Source organism: Anopheles funestus, chromosome 2RL (genome assembly GCF_943734845.2).
Source record: "Anopheles funestus chromosome 2RL, idAnoFuneDA-416_04, whole genome shotgun sequence".
NCBI classification, from domain to species: Eukaryota; Metazoa; Arthropoda; class Insecta; order Diptera; family Culicidae; genus Anopheles; species Anopheles funestus.
Genome location: NC_064598.1, coordinates 57,628,815 through 57,646,294, shown reverse-complemented (window position 1 = coordinate 57,646,294; position 17,480 = coordinate 57,628,815). Strand labels below are relative to the sequence as shown.

At 42.5% G+C, this 17,480-nt stretch overlaps 2 protein-coding genes across 2 annotated transcripts; one reads left to right on the top strand and one right to left on the bottom strand.

The window, feature by feature from the left end:
• Positions 1-5,440: 5,440 nt before the first annotated feature.
• Positions 5,441-9,427, top strand: LOC125774914 (uncharacterized). Its single transcript, XM_049445283.1, has 7 exons — positions 5,441-5,587; positions 5,633-5,642; positions 5,769-5,975; positions 7,396-7,727; positions 7,800-8,055; positions 8,107-8,218; positions 8,326-9,427. Exons 1-7 carry the CDS (start codon positions 5,441-5,443, stop codon positions 9,425-9,427), a joined length of 2,166 nt encoding a protein of 721 aa, XP_049301240.1.
• Positions 9,428-11,895: 2,468 nt separating this feature from the next.
• LOC125774912 (tigger transposable element-derived protein 1-like) lies at positions 11,896-17,067 on the bottom strand. The gene has a single exon (XM_049445282.1). It carries the CDS (start codon positions 13,495-13,497, stop codon positions 11,896-11,898), a length of 1,602 nt encoding a protein of 533 aa, XP_049301239.1. The 5' UTR covers positions 13,498-17,067.
• Between the last annotated feature and the right edge of the window lie 413 nt (positions 17,068-17,480).

Sequence of the window (17,480 nt, the reverse complement as noted above, 5' to 3'; positions counted from 1 at the left end):
AACGACCGGTATTGAGAATCAATCTCCACCTGCAAAAACGCATCAGATAGGTCTATCTTGCTAAACAATTTGCATCCAGCCAACTTAGCGAAAATCCCAATGTGCAATTCAACGCCTGCTAATAAATACTATTGCCGCTATGTTCTGGCCTACAGGCGAAGTGAGATAAAAAACGTGCACATACGCATATACACGGTACGCTGTCGATCCCAATTAGCCCTTTCTCCCTCTACCTAACTAACGATCATCCTGCTAAAGCGAGAATGCGTGTTGGGATCGCGCGTCGATACACACTAACACATTCAAAGACACCATGTGTGTACACAGCGTACGAGCGCCAGCACGATCCTAGGGGCGTGACGCGGGTCGATGTGGAATCCATGTGGAACGCATCGGGACTGCTCGCAGTGTACGGGCGCGCTTTCGAGTCCATGTGGAATCCTTTCGGAATCCATGTGGAATCCTCACGGCGTCCATGTGGAAACCAACGCTAGCCCTCGCAGTGTACGGGCGCTTGCACGATCCTTGCGGGAATGTTTAATGCCGATGAATGAGTCCATGTGGAAAGCAACGCGTCCGCAGCGTACGGGTGAATGATGAATCCTTATGGGTCAATGTTGAAAGCAACAAGACCGCTCGCAGCGAACGGTGTTTTGAACGCGATGGTCGTAGCGTAGCGTGCAAAAACGCGTTCAGTTTTCTTCATTTATTTGTATTAAAATTATTATTTATTTACAAATGACCGATTACAATATGTTGGCCTCATTTTGGGCTAATAGTTGCAAGATTTTTCCGTGTGGTATTTAGATAAAATAATACTAAAATTCAATGACAAAAACAAGGTATTTTACGCTACAATTCTATGCCTTGCTATTTCCTCGCGGCCGCCCGTAACGTACTGGCTTTGGTTTTTAACGAATAATTAAAAAAGTTGAAGAGCTAGACGAAAATGATGTTCTACAAAGTTGTAAAGAATAACATTTCGTATCTTCTAAAGATTTGTGCAGATTTTTATACAAATGATTAACCATGTTATTTTGATTAAATATATCGGGGATTGCTTCAGCGTCACAAATTTAATTTATAAATTCTTTCAAACTTACGATTTGGATAAAGGTGTAAAGGACTGTGTCAACCTACTTATAAAGAATTGTTTTGAAAAATTTAGGGCTTCTGAACAGCTTTTAAATTGATCGTTCACTGCCTCTGGGTCCAGCGTGCGACACCTAATCGAGGCATCCTTTTACATTCATATTCTTTACCTATGTACACGAAAGCATAACTGGTACGCGAGTCGGTGTTTAGCCGGTAACCATTTCTTGGCCAAGTGATGCTTTGTGGTATGACTCAATTGTCAACAGAGGTATTCGGTTTCCCCTAGTCGCTCCTACATAGCATCCTGTGTTCATTACCTGTCTACAAGAACCAGTAACAACCTTCCGCATGTATAGGCGTGTAGCGACAACGAACAGTGCTAGTTACCTGTCGTCTGTCTGAACGCTCAATGGAAAAAATAGCACGTGTAGCAGCTACCTGGTATTTCTGTGTGTTTAAAAAAATTTTCCATAAAACCATACCTTAAGGGTAGTTAAAAAGGTCCAAACAGCGTCTAACATTTTTTATCGGAACGACTGGATGGTAGGAAACAAACCTGTTATGCAATATTTTTTCGCAAAAATACCAAAAAGCACGAAGGAATTATTTTTTGCATCATACGTGCAGTGAAATCCATTCCCATTCAGCTTCATTTATATACGGTACACAACGTACCCCCTCAACGACTGGTAGGATGGCGCAAATGTAAGCATGACTTTCTTCTACACCAATTTCTAATCCAATGTTCTCTATCATTTCAGCAAAAGCTCCAAGGAAGTTGTATGGGGAAAAAAGATTCTCTCACGCTCTCAAGAGAGAGTGAATTTGAGGAACCCCCCTGGCTGGCGTTTTTATTTTCTGGAATTCATTCATTTTTTTGCTAAAATCCGGCGTAGGTTCACACGCTACGAACAGTCGCGGGCGACTGAAGCGGGCGTGGCTACGCGGGGCTTTATATACCAACCCGGTTTGAGTGTGTGCGTGTGGTCGCTAAATGTCTTCCTCCGGGACTCCGCGGTGGATTCCGAACAGACCCGTTAGGGACCATCAGAACAAAAGAAACTCGACCGCATGAACTCGCTTTTGCATGACTGGGTAATGTCTTCCTGCGGGACTCCGCAGTGGATTCCGAATGGACTCGTTAAGGACCATGAGAACAAAAGAAACTTGACCGCATGAACTCGGTTTTGCATGTCTGGGTGTACGCTTCCCAGTCATGCAAAAGCGAATTCAATAATTATTACACCGTTTCTCGAGCTAGTTGGGATCAATCTCCGTTGAAATGGGATCACCATCAAGCGATTTGGGATTTTTCGCAGCGTAATTGGGATCTCGTGCTGCCGAAATGGGATAAGTCTCATGTTGTTGGGTTCACCTTCACTTGAAATGGTCACTTTCTCATTCAAAATGGGCTAGTTTGACAGCACGTGGATTGTAAACAGTTTGACCAGAACTACCGATTTATCTGTATTCCTACCGATTTTTGATAAGCCTACCGATTCACAGACGACCACCCTGAAACTACCGATTTTTCAAGAATCCTACCGAAAATTACAGATTTTTTATAAAATAGGTCAAGAAATCATAAATGAATGTCTTAAATTATTTTTCATGGCAATATCTATTGTATGCAAACCACACGTTCTTATGCGGTATGCGATGTCAACTGACAATCAAAGACTGCATCTGTCATGGTATCTTTGCGTTACCTGATGTATTTGTCATTACGAGCGGCAACGAAACTGTGAAAATAGTGTGTATGCAGATTTGTGTTTTCGTGAACTCGCCATCTCTAGTTTGCAGGCTTTGATCGTTCCGCATTCGTGTGAATATTTCTCCCATGTTTTGGCTCTTTTTGTACCAGTTAGAACGACAAAATTCACAACTTTTCAATCTCAATTACTAAAGTTATAGTCAAAAAGAGACTTGAAAATGAATCCAATAATGTTGAACTTTTTGAAAAAAGGTGAGTATATTGAATTATGTATGCTTTGAGCAGATATTTTTGTGAAACGCACCGTATTTTGTAATTTGACCGCAAATCAAATTATTTTCAGGATCTGACGATGGGAAAACGACGAAAAAGTTAATTGTAGTCAGTACCAGGACTGGAGAAACATCTCAACAAATGCTTTCCTCCGCAGAATCAACTGAATGTACTCGATTCCCTGGTATGCTGATATTTTGTGTGACATGAAATCAAAGATATTTGACGTAGCACCACTCCATCTCTTCTTATGCTGTGAATAGACGATTTGCATCCGTCCCGGCAGCGGGAAACTGCAACCAAAATTATAGAACAGTTTAAAGAACAGTGTTAAATGGAACGCGAACTTCTTGCCGCAGAGTTGCAAACGTTCTGCAATTGTACATTCGGGATAAACACGGCTGGTTACTAAGACGAAACACATCCGTCCAGCCTACTATTTAGATTTATGATGCTTTCATAACTCAAGTTATACGAGTTCGGAGGCGGACCATCTATTCGCAGCCTAATACTAATATAGAAATTAATTCTCTTCTGGTGTACATAGATTAACTATAGATTGATATACAGGGTATCCCGCAATTTTTTGACACTTTCCCAGAGATTTTTGATTTCGTCCCATAATCTTTTGACACTTTCCCAGAGATTTTTGATTTCGTCCCATAATCTTTTGACACTTTCCCAATTATTTTTGAATGTTACTTTATGGAGCTAATTTCTTCCGTAAAGTTCTTAGCACGCGGAGTATTTCTGAAGAGCTATTTAAATATTAGATTGGAAGAACTCAAATAATCAGGGTGTGTATATATATTGGTAAACAAAATCATCTCTATATTTAAAAAAAATGTATTTCAAAAGAACTTCATATTTCATTTTCTGACACGTGCAACAAATCAAAACAAGTAGAAACAATTTTTTTCGGGGATTTTGTTCACTACTACTGACTTGACTATTTTCCTGGAGTCTTGCGGTAAACGCAATAAAAAGTAGATGTGTCACAATCGTATGTAATGGTGTTTTCATAAAATATCACAGTGAAGAGAAAAGTTGACTTGAGACATTTGTTTAATCTCTTTATAATGTATAGCTGCCCGGTGGGGCGGCCCGGTGGTGCATGTGATAAACGGCGCCAGTCCACACGGCCGGACCGGGTTCAAATCCCATCCGGACCGTCCCCCCGTAGCAAGGACTGACTATCCGGCTACGTGGTAAAATAAGTCTAGTAAGCCAGAAAATGGCCGGCGTGACCTGTAAGGTCGTTAAGCCAAGAAGAACCTGAAGAAAATACGAACTCCTTTAATTATAAAGAATGCTAAAAGAGGTTTCTAGCCATTGAAAGATATTTATAATCAATACAATAACAATATATTAGTCCTTATTTCTGTTCTATGCTACTATTCTTAATTATCTGTAATAAAGATGTAGCAATCTGTAATGACAGATAAGAATTAAAATAGAATAATATACAATAACAATTGTGTGAAAACAATAACATTATTCCTTATGCTGTATGATTAACGATATACATATAACAATAATGCGCAATTTGTAAAAGAGTAAGGGGTCACAATAGGTTACAAAAACCCAAAGACAAACACCAGAAATCATTTTTTATGAAATTTTCTAGTATATACCTAGTTTATCTTAACATTCAACTTCAACACGTTTATACTCATCGATAACATTTTTATTTATATTTATTTATTTTTACAATTTTAATGTGTTTACCTCCTTAGATTCCAAAGGCACTAAGGCAAAACCAACGAAGAAATGGATACAAAAATATTCAATTCATTGGGAGCAAAAGTTATCTTGGATAACAAAAAGTGACAAAGGAAAAACTTTTGCTTATTGCAAAATATGTGATCAGCATGTGAGAAGCACAGGTGGTTTCACTGACCTGAAAAGGCACGAAAAAACGCGAAAGCATGTCATTAATAGTGGAAAATTGAAATCAACGGGTAGCTCGACTGGTATCAACACATTCATGTCCCGAAACGACAAAGCTATGAACGCAGAATTGCAAATTTCTGCTTGGGGTGCTGAGCATAATATCTCGGCTAGAAATCTTGAAGGTTTCGTAGAACTTTCTAAAAGAATTTTCAAGGACTCTTCTACAGCACAAAACTTGAGACTGGGAACGAAAGAACGATAACGAAAGAAAAAATGGAAGCCATCAGAGTAGGATTGGAAGACCCAACCATTAAAGTATACCTGACATTTTTGAAATACATTCTCCCGATAATCAACCAAATCAATAAGCTTTTTCAGTCAGAGTCACCTGAACTCTGTCGGCTGCATGGTGATGTTTCACGGTTATACCTGACAATTCTGGATAACTTTTTGGCATCCGAATACATGGCCGATTTGAACGAATTGAGCAAGGTAGTGTTCTCTCATCAAAATTACAAACCATTAGAAGAAATGTATATCGGCACGGAAAGTATGCTGCTCATGGAACAACATCATCAGTCTCGCACTCTCAACCAGCAAATTGCCACGGAGGTTAGAACAAATATACTTAACTTTTATGTCACGCTCTGCAATCAGATTATCAAACGTATTAATCTAAGTGATCCTATTATTGTCCAAAGCGCGAGATTGGATCCAAAAAATATTTTGAACAGGAAATTTGAATCTATATATCCGTTGCTTAAAAACTTCCCAAACTTGGTCCCCGAATCAGAGCTACAAGCAGCCGATATGGAATATCGGGAACTGAGGAACATAGGGTTAAAGGACTTTCAATCGGAAGAGTTGACTTGTATTGTAGATGTTGTAAACAAACGGTGTTTACACCGACCGCTGCTGTCACTGTCGGACATTATGTCGAACTTCGTATTTACGAAGTTGTCGGAAGAAAGCTTCGCGATCGGGAGAACTGAGTACCGCGGTGAGTGAAGGACCAGGACGAGAAAAATGTAGATAAAAGGGCCAAACAACGCGTGAGCGGCCCTGATTACCGCTAGAAAACGAGAAACAATAAAACAAATTAATTTTTTGGTTCGCTCCAGTAAAATAGCGTTCCTAATTAATTCTAAACTTTTTTGCGTTTTCTACATTCCAAAAAATTAGTTTGGTTACATTCCAAAAAATTAGTTTGGTTACATTCCAAAAAATTAGTCTGTTGGAAATTATATAATTCCAACAAGTTTGCGATAGTTTTGCAAGAGTATTTGCTTCGCAAAGCTAATTTTAGTGCGCGTTTACTTCGAAAGTCGTAAGTAAATTATCCACCGAGGATAATCGCGATCCCGAAACGAACGGTAGTGTAACCAGTAGACAGTGTTCGGCTCGATCGCCCGTGGCAGTACGAGAATCGTCCCAAAGCGAAGGGATTTTGGGCCACCGGGGCGAGCAGACGATGCAGACTCCGTGGGGATATTTTCCGGTGAGGCACAGGAATGCCATCGCGCTGGACGCGACACCAGAAGCAGCCCGGCCGTCCCCTTATCACACACACACGCACGCACGAAATGGTCACACGCAACCAGAGGGTTTGGGACGCGTTACCGATGGCGCATCAAACTCGGCGATGGCGACCGCGCATCGGTCAGCAACCCCTGAAGGGTTCATGAACCCTTACCAAGAACATCGGAGGATGCAGCTCGAACTCGAGCGTTTAAGAATCAAGCTGCAACAACGAAAGCTTGAACTCCGCGAGCGCGAGTTGGAGTTTTCAAAAAAGGAGTGTGATATTGCGCGCGAATCGCAATGCGAGTTGGAAAAGGCGAGTGCTTGGCTACTGCATCGAGAAAATGGTGATTCCCTTGATGCTGCTGGCAGGTGTGTTGGGATCAACACGGAACGCTTCCGATATGAAGACAACCCTACCGTGGCCAGCAGAAAATATGCACCTACGCACATCCCGACTTGCCCAGCGAACGACGCCGCGAAACGTGACGCGGAATTTCGCGAGTGGCAAAGCGCGATGGAGGATCTCATGTCACGAGATCCTCGCCGCACAAATGGAACAACGCACCGACACGGACACGATTTTGGACACAGCACGTCGGCACATCCGCACGCAACCGATCACGACACTTCAGCACCCGCACACGGACACGATTTCGGACACAGCACGTCAACATACACACATGAAAACCGATACGGACACATCACCCAGCCACACGGAATCGATCACGGTTATTGCACGTTTATACCGCCCCGCGGACTTTGTCAGGCGAACAGCACCTTTGCTCAACCGCGTACGAGCGCGCCAGCAACGTACCCGCACAATGTTTTCGCCGATAGGCATGCGGGAACATTCGGAGGCTTGGGATCGACTTTTCTAAGTCAATCGCAAATTGCAGCGCGGAAAGCCAGTGGACGAGAGCTGCCGACGTTTTCGGGTTCCGCGGACCAGTGGCCGCTCTTCATCTCCAGCTACGAGCACTCAACAGCCATCTGCGGGTACTCTGACTACGAGAACCTGCTGAGGCTACAGAAGGCGTTGAAGGGAGCTGCGCTGGAAGCGGTCAGCTCGTTGTTGTTGCTGCCTTCCGGGCTAAAGGAAGCAATAGAAGTCGTCAAGCTACGGTTTGGCAGGCCGGAGGTGATCGTCGAAAATTTGATAGAGAAAGTGAGACGTATGCCAGCACCACAAGCGGAACGGCTGGAAACTCTGTTGGAGTTTGGATTTGCGGTGAGGAACCTGTGTGCGACCATCCAAGCATCTGGGCTACCGGAATATACGTGAAACGTTATCCTGCTGAAGGAGTTGATCGCGAAGCTGCCGTCGGCCAAGTGCATCGAATGGGCGAGGCACCAACAGCAGCTGCCCTCCGTTACGTTGTCGGACTTCGGAAGGTGGATCGGCGAGTTGGCTGCAGCACTCAGCAAGGTGAAGAGCGAACGTTTCGACCGCAGTGGATCTGGCGACTTGGAACGTCGGAGCAGTGCGAATCCGGTACGACTAGATCAGCGCCAGCCCACCACCGCACGTTTGCAGATGCACGCCGCCACCACGAGCGGTAAGTACTCACCAACAAATCCAAATGTTTCAAGTGCTTCCAAATGTTCAGCTTGCCAGGGGGATTGTGCCGCACTGGATACGTGCCAACGATTCCAATCGATGACCGTCGCTGAAAGGAAGGAACACATAAGGGATAAGAAGCTGTGCCGAAAATGCCTCAAGTACCATAAGGGGTGGTGTCACCTTAAAACAGTTTGCGGATCCAATGGGTGCGAGGCATTGCACCACAGGTTGCTACATGGTGCTTTGGGTACAACGAACACAACAGAGAAGCATTGTCTCACGCATTCCGGCTCGATCGCACTTTGTTCCGTTACGTACCGGTAACGATGTATGGGAAGGATGGCAGGACTGTTCGAACGTACGCCTTTCTCGATGAAGGTTCGTCATCCACCTTCATCGATCATAGCTTGATGGACGAATTAGGGTTGATCGGAACGTCTCGGCCATTGTGCCTCAAGTGGACCGGAGGTACTACCAGAGAAGAAAAGGCTTCTGTCCAGCTGGCGGTGCGAATTTCAGGTGCCTACGAAGGGGCTCCAGTGCATGAGCTGTCGAAGGTACACACGGTCAGCAATCTAGCTTTGCCCGCGCAGACGATCGATTGCAAACAACTGGAAACTGCGTATCCACATATTAAGGGTTTGCCGTTGACCTCCTACGTCGATGCTGTACCTCGAGTTCTAATCGGTGTAGACAATTGTTGTTTGGGAAAGCCGCTAAAATGTACAGAAGGTCGCGTTAACGAACCGATCGCATCGAAAACTAGGCTGGGCTGGATGATATACGGACCCTGTCCTATTGCGACCGCTAATGTAACCGGAGGACACGGAAGTTTTCACATCCGCTGCTACGAAGGTAACGTCGATGGTGCACCCACAAGCGAGGTCAAGGCGTTCTTCTCGTTGGATTCACTGGACATCACTAAGCCATCACCGGATCCGGAGATAGACAAATCTCCGGCTTTGAAACGGTACGAGCCTCTAAAAAGAAAGATGAGCAAAGGTCCAGAGTTAGCAGCGGCTGTTAATCTGAAGACGAGAGACTACATCCAGATGGGCTACATTCGACGTTTGTCAGCGAATGAGGCGGGGGATAAACGACCAAACGACTGGTTTCTACCTATTTTCCCGGTTACCCACCCAAAAAAACCGGAAAAAATTCGCATGGGTTTTGATGCGGCGGCAAAGGTGAGTGGAGTCAGTCTCAATCCGTTTCTTTTAGCGGGACCCGATCTGCTTGCCAACGACCAACGAAGCCAGATGATCCTTTGGGATGTAGACAATACACACGGCGATCCAGCCGTGTACGTGGTCACCGTGATGACGTTCGGCGCTGCTTGTTTGCGAGCAGGAAAGATGCCATTTTAGGTGAACAGCTGATACAAGAAGAGCTGGCACGGGCCGAGAAGATCGTCATCCCTCCAATACAGGCGGACGTGTATGCGTGTGAAATACGCTCTTTGAAGAAGGATCCCTCTCAGATGCAGCCGTGGAAGAGCAGGGTGGAGAAGAGCTGGGGAATCATATTCACCTGCCTGACGTCCAGAGCTATCCATTTGGAGATGGCTCACTCTCTCACGACAGCGTCCTGCACACTTAAAAATATTTCACGATTTCGGTTAAATAAACTGCCGAAATTCATCGGCTCTTTCATGTTTTGCTGATATGTCAGCTGAATATATGCCTTTGCCGAAAATAAGTTCTATTAACAACTGAAATATCAGTTAAATATATATTTTAACCGATTCTCGGCAACACTGCATGCCGAGCACATACGTTAACACAGCTGTCACCGAGCTGATATGTCAAAATAACCGAGATATCGGCTTTATCATTAAGTTAGCCGAGGCTCGGTTTACTATCTGTCATTGAAACAAACAGGTTTTGGAGTAATATGTTGGTGCAAAGTTAAAAGTGAAAAAATAAGCGAAAATGGATGATCTTCTGAACGTTTTGCAGCAGGATGATGTAAGAATATACTACATTTTTAGTAATTATGTTTGAATGACAAGTTTTTTTCATTTCAGTTTACGGTACCTGATCTAATTTGCTTCTTCGGCCGGGAACAAGTGAAGAGCTTGAACAAATGCACACATACGGTAACAGCACTTTGATCCGGATAAAGTGTTTTATGGTTGTATGGTACCGAAATGTTGATCGACATATAACCATTTTAAGTCATTAAAAAGACACATAATACAGCAACAATCAATTTTTATGCAAATAAAAGAACTGAAAATCAAAAATGATTGTTTTCATCTTTTGCCGAAATCTCAGTTTGCTCTAACCGAAAATCTCGGCTAAACGTAAACGTCAAAACAAACTGTCATTTTTATTTTTTAACCGAGATTTCGGCAACAGAAATTTAACCGAGATCATTGCCGAGATCTCGGTTGTTCAGATCTCGGCAATAATTAACCGAGATTCGGCTAAATTTTTTAAGAGTGTGCATTATGGCGATTCGGCGCTTCTTCGCTAGGCGTGGAAAACCGTTAGAGACGATCGGCGATAGGGGAACCAATTTCGTCGGGTCGGCTCGGGAGCTGGAGGAAGCCTTGCAGACAGTAGACGTTGACGCGATGATGGACGAATTCGTTGGGCCCGAGATGAAATGGAGCTTCAATCCGCCAGCAGCACCACATTTCGGCGGATGCTGGGAGAGACTGGTCCGGTCTGTGAAGAAAGTGTTGAATCGATTTGAGCTGCCACGAAAGCCGACGGACGAGGTGCTGATATCGACGCTAACGGAAATCGAGTTCATCATCAACTCGAGACCACTTACCTACGTGCCATTGGACGACGAGATGGACACACCGATCACACCAAACCATCTACTACTCGGAAGCTCCAACGAGTGCAAGCCGCCCGCCGTATTTGACGACAGTAGTACCGCCGTTAAATCAGCGTGGAGAGCCGCCCAATGCAACGCTGACGTATTCTGGAAGAGATGGGTATCGGAATACCTACCCACGTTGACTCGTCGATCGAAGTGGTTTGAGTCGGTGCGACCGATTCGGGTGGGGGACTTAGTAGTCATTGTTGACAATCGTGCGCCGCGGAACAGTTGGCCGAAGGGACGCGTGATCGATGTAGTTAGGGCCCAGGACGGTCAAGTAAGACAGGCAAGTGTCCAAACAGCTGGTGGGGATTAATAAGCGACCTGCAACAAAGATTGCGTTATTAGATGTACGGCAAGGAAACTTACCTGCGTGAGATAGGATTAGTAAACAAAGTGTTGCGCGTGGTAAAGTGACAGCGAACGAGAACGACAGCAGCAGGAAGTAGAGTGAGACAGATGCAGGACAAAGCTAGTTGTCTCACTGCGGGAGGCAATCCCAAGCAAAACGTTTCGACTTGTCAAGAGCAAATGACAGAACGTCTCCCTCTAAAAAATATTCCGTGCCTGCTCGCACTGACACTGAGCGAAAGACGGTCAGAAAGCTCGAGTCGAGTCTGATGAGTTTTCTCATGCTGTTCGCTTCTCTTGGGTTATGCCCTCCTGCTCGTACTCACGCTCGTTCTACCGTCGATACAAAAGTGTACAGGTATTCCCCGATATACGCTATCAATGCGGACCGGAAGCAATCGCGTATCTCGAATATTAGCGTATATCGAATTCTTGGATACTTGTCGTTTATACTTCAATGTTTCAGAATCGAACCAATACATCCATATAAACAACAAATAATAACAATGTATCGTTGAGATCATTTATTCAATACGTATAGGAACAAAATAAACATTTCAATTCATGAATTAGGCAATGAAAATAATAAGAAATACATGAAACAATAACCTAACCTATGTTTACAAAACTATCCATAGTAAGTTGCTTGCTAGCACTTTTTTTTTTGTTGATGAGTTTCTTTATATATAGCCATCTCTTTGCGGATGTTTAGACTTACACTATTGAACTTTTCTTCGTCTTCGTCCATTTCTTCTATTGCCGATAAAGCTTTTTCCATGTAACTAAAAGCTAATTCTAATTTTTTAGCAGTGAAATTTTTTTTACTGCTGCATGGCACATCCTCACTATTATCATCGCCTTCACAATCTTCCAGTGCCTCTAATGTACTTTCCTGTATTAGTTCCTCATTACTTAGCGTTTCTCCTGCATTCACTATCAGCTGTCTCATTTCGTCAATATTTACTTCTATTTCCAGCCTGTTGGCTAATTCTACACATTCCTCGACTGAATTCTGAATTTGATTGTCAATGCAATCGGAGTGTATAAAATAATCCGGGATTATTTTCTTCCAGCAACCATTCATTGTTTCCTGTTTCACTTCTTTCCATGCCTCCGAAATATTTTGTATGGCATTAAATATGTTAAATTTTTTCCAGAATTCTATCAGTGTTATTTCGGGAACATTTTCTATGGTCTCTATTGCTTGTTTAAATACGCGCCTCAAATAGTACGATTTAAGTGTTGCTATGATTCCTTGGTCCATTGGTTGTAGCAAACATGTGGTTCGTGGAGGCAGAAATATGACTTCCATGTTAGGATGCAAATCGTTCAATTCCGTAGGATGCCCAGGAGCGTTATCAAGCAATAACAAAGCTTTAAAAGGAATATCCTTTTTAGCACAATATTGTTGGACCTCAGGAATAAAGCTTTCATGAAACCATTCAACAAAAATGGAGCGTGTTACCCAAGCTTTAGAGTTCCATTTCCATACAACTGGTAGCTTTTTTGCATCTATGTTTTTAAATGCTCGTGGTTTGCGGCAACGGTAAACGGCAAGGGGTTTTAATTTAAGATCTCCAGCCAAATTTCCTCCTACCATAATGGTTATCCTATCCTTTGCTGGTTTGTATCCAGGCATTGCTTCCATTTGCTTGGTAATATAGCTACGTGATGGCATTTTCTTCCAGAAAAAAGCAGTTTCGTCAACATTAAAGATTTGTTCTGCAATATAACCTTTTTCTAGAACCATGTTTGTAAAGTAATCGGGGAAGCTGTTAGCAGCATCTTGATCAGCACTTGATAATTCACCGTGAATTTTTACATTGTGCAATTTTGCGCGTTTCTTAAATCGACAAAACCATCCAGCACTCGCTTTGAACGAACATTCCGTCGTAGGCTGCCCTGTTTCTGCTGCATGTTTTGCTAAATCATCGAACAATGATTTTGCTTTCGATTGGATAGTATTCAAACTTAGTGGGATTCTTTTGCTGGTCAAATCCTCAATCCATATTGTTAATAGCTTCTCCATTTCTTCAATAACTACATCACGTTTCCGTGTTCCCGTTGTATTTGCTGAATGAAGAACTTTGTCTTTAGCTTTGATTATGGTTCTCACGGTTGATTGGGGTCGTTTAATTTGCCGCGCTATCATTGCAAAACTTTGTCCTTCTGTATGCATGCGGATCATCGCTAATTTGTCCGCATTCGTTATAGCACATCTCGCTCGTTTTTTGTTAATAGTCGAAGCCATTTTAATGATGTTTTAGCGTGTAAAGTTATTGCTACTGCTAAATTGGAACACGTTACGACAGGCTTTGAAGAAAAATTCTTTTAATTTGCTTCTTTGCATGTTCAAGTTGTGCCTGGTTATTCAGTTTTGACCAGCATATTGAACACTTCATGACTTGCAAATTCATATTAATAGCATGACAAACGTTGTCAGAAAGAATTCAACCTGTTGCAATAAACGACGTTAAATGTCAGTTTCGAAAAAATCGCGTATAGCGAAATCGCGTATAGCGAAATCGCGTATATCGAGTATGGCGTATACCGGGGAATACCAGTACAATCCGCGCGGTTGTCAGACTGCTCCAAACACCAACAACACCAACAAATGCATTGGTTTACAACAACAAATCGAAGCTATCCGAGTTGTTCGCGGGATCGTATACAGAATCGCTGATGAATCGCTGTACATTTGCTTTCCTAATTTTTATCATTATTATTAACATAATTATTAGCCCATATTAAGAAAGGCGAATGCACCAAGACATCATACAAAAATAAAACAACAGCAAACATGATCGAAGCCTCTTTATGTTACTGTTTTCTACCACGATTTTATTATGAGCTAATAGACGTTTTGGGCGTTGGAATCCGATTTGATTATAGGACTGTGAATTAAACAACCACCAAAGTACTAATTCGTCATATGCTCACACTGTAGAATTATCCCAACATTTGTATCATGCGTATACGTCGTATCATATGAATGGAAGCTGATGATGATAAAACAGTCGTGAGTAGTCAAAACCTGGAGCGTAAAACAATTGTGTTTCGTGATCCTAATGATTTAAACGATATTTTTATCTTAAGGAATGTATGCATGGCTTGTCGTTCAGACCCATCGTCAAATGATCAACCGATGAAATAATGCGCAAATTATTTGTGACAAGGCGTTCTGAAGAACGTACCACAGCTTCACACGGTTGTGGAATAATAGTCATAATAGAGTGAACAATACAATTAACACAACATTGGAATTGATTGTGAATTGGAATATATACACAGCTATGTTGTGTTAATGTAGCTCATATTAAGTTGCATAACATATTTTGGAACACGTTACAGCTTTCTTCGTGTTGTGAAAGATAAACAGTTCTATCAATTTAATATGAATAATAATTCTGTTTGCATTTCTCTTAATACAAATCGATTGCGTGGCCGGTGTTCCGCGAAGCATTCTTCTAATGCTTGTCTTTGCCGGCCAGAGTTGCTGATCACAACATTTCATTTGCCATCGATCCTTTCATTTAATTGCTCATTGCATTGCATTGCACCAGCTAAGCCCGTGAGCCAAACTGTTTCTGTAGCATGCGACCGTAAACACAATATAACTGTGTGTAGTTATTACAATTCACAATCAATTTCAATGTTGTTTTATTTTTATTTTTCAGTCTGTTATGAGTATTGTTCCACAATCGTGTGAAGCTGTATTACGTTCGTCAGAATACGCAAGATACAATTGTTGAGATAATTCTGCAGTGTGAACTTATGACGAACGAGTACATTGGTGGTTCTTTATTTCACGGTCCTCTAATCAAATCGGACTCCAATGTTAAAACTGGTTAATCGTTGGCTATATGTTTTCCAACGCTACGCAGCAAACGTTTCTAATCCTGGAATCTGCCACCAGTGCGTCTCTGCGAAATTGCTATTCCTATACACGCAGCAAGATGTAGACGTTGCTGATGATCTATTTGTTTTACTGTTAAATGCCTCATAATTTAGCATGCACTTGTCCAGCATATTTGGACAACAACAGGCCGTTTCGCTCTGCGCATAGTAGCTCACAAAAAAGTCGTGGTAGAAAACAGTAATATAAAGAGGCTTCGATCATGTTTGCTGTTGTTTTATTTTTGTATGATGCCTTTGTGGATTCGCCTCTCTTAATATGTAATAATAATTATGTTAATAATAATGATAAAAATTAGGAAAGCAAATGTACAGCGATTCATTAGCGATTCTGTATAGGATCCCGCGAACAACGCGAGTAGCTTCGATTTGTTGTTGTAAACCAATGCATTTGTTGTTCTTGTTGGTGTTTGGAGCAGTCTGACAAACGCGCGGAGACATGCTGAACACGCGAACATGACAAACGCGCGGAGACATGCTTCTAAACCAATTAGAAGTTTGTGGGTTCGATTGTGATACGTATATTTTCACTCACACACATAGCATGTTCCAAAGGATTCACACACATACATTGACAAAAAATCGAACCCATAAACGTCAAATTTTAATTCATTTTTCTACAGCGCAGCTGTCAAATTATTAGGGATAAACCCACCTGATATCTCCCTACAAGCAAAGAGACCTCAAATTTGAGAGAATTACGGTAAAAGATCAAGAAGAACATGGAAAACGACGGCGAAACCCGAAAAAAAGCATGAAACCCTTGATTGTGTGTGTGAGCCGACAGAGTTTGTTGAAGCTAGAATTGTTTCCATCTCTTTCTGACCTATATTGTTTATCCTGCGTCCTTACTCTAGCGTTCATCCCACACTGTGACGAGCTCAGTTTGCTGTGCGCTAAGTCCAGGGCGGACGTGTTGTGGGACTTAGAAAATTTTGTATCTGTTCGTGCGTAAATGATGCGCGGAAGTTTGCAAGTATGCGCGATTGCTTTGTGCAGTGCAATATGCTGACCAGTGTTGTGATTTATGCAGAGTTGATGTGCCTTTTCATGCCATTAACGTGTGGTGTTAGTTTTTTCCCTTCACTCCGTGCTTGCTTCGGCAAGCGCATTGAAATGTAGTGAGGGAAAAAACTTTCGGTGCATGTTGTGGAAACTTCTTCCCCTTTTCACACGACGATTAATTCAGTTGGTGTTGTGTTTGGTGTGTGAATGTTTATGCGTGTATTTTGGTGACAAATAGTGTCAAACATATTGTACGCGTTGGTACAGGATAGTGTTTTCGTCTTCCTTTTGTGCTTCTTTTGTGCTGCGTCATTCGCCGTGCGCACACTGTAATCCTGTGTGCAGTGAAGGATCGTTTTTTCTTCTTGCGCTGTTTGCCGCATCGTACGCGCACCCTAATCCAGTGTGCAGTGAAGGATCGTGTTTTTGTCGTCCTCTTCGGTGTTGTTCGTGTGTCGTCGTGTTTGCCATGCAGCGAAGCATGCGACATGACACACACTGTTACACGTCTTACACTATAATTGTAGAGCGGAGCTACAGCCCCGCCTACATAAAAACCATGAAAAAGCTCAAAAATTCGAAAACAGAACGAGAGGTCGCGATACGTTTTTGAATACGGGCGCGCGAGAGGCACATAGGGGTTGCCGATTCCAGCAGTGTTTTCCGCTCGAGCAGTTTAAATGCCCATATTTTGATACCCGGGATGTAACTTAATTTGTTCAAGCAAATAGTCATCCGAAAAAAAAAATTTCAGCCGATGGCAAATACCGTTAAGTGCAAGTGTACTCACACACCAACACAATGAAAGAGAGCGCGTAAGGCAATGGTCTAATGTAGTTGCGGGCAACAATGTTGCTGGCAAAATGTATGGATTTTGACAGATCCGGCAACATTTGTTGCCGACGATTTCAATTCAATTTGATTTTGCCAGCAACATCACCAGCAACATTTCAGACGTTTGAGGCTTCAGACGTTAGAGCATTTGAATTGTGCTGGTGTTCGTTGGCCATCACATTTCCATCCTAGGTAAGCAATTGGTTATAAAATACAGCTAAAGGTTATAGATGGGTATTTAGGATTTGCCAAATAATTAAAATTATTCATTTATTTGCTTAAAATCCGTTTAAAACCGCATCGGTGCGATCAAAAATATAAACAAACATTTGGATGACATTTAATTTGACGTTATTTTCTAAATGTTGCCAGCAACTTTCATAGACCAATCCGTCGGCAACATGTTGCGAAACAATGTTGCCCGCAACAACATTAGACCAAGCCCTTACCATCCCCTCCAGTTTGACGTCTATACCTCGA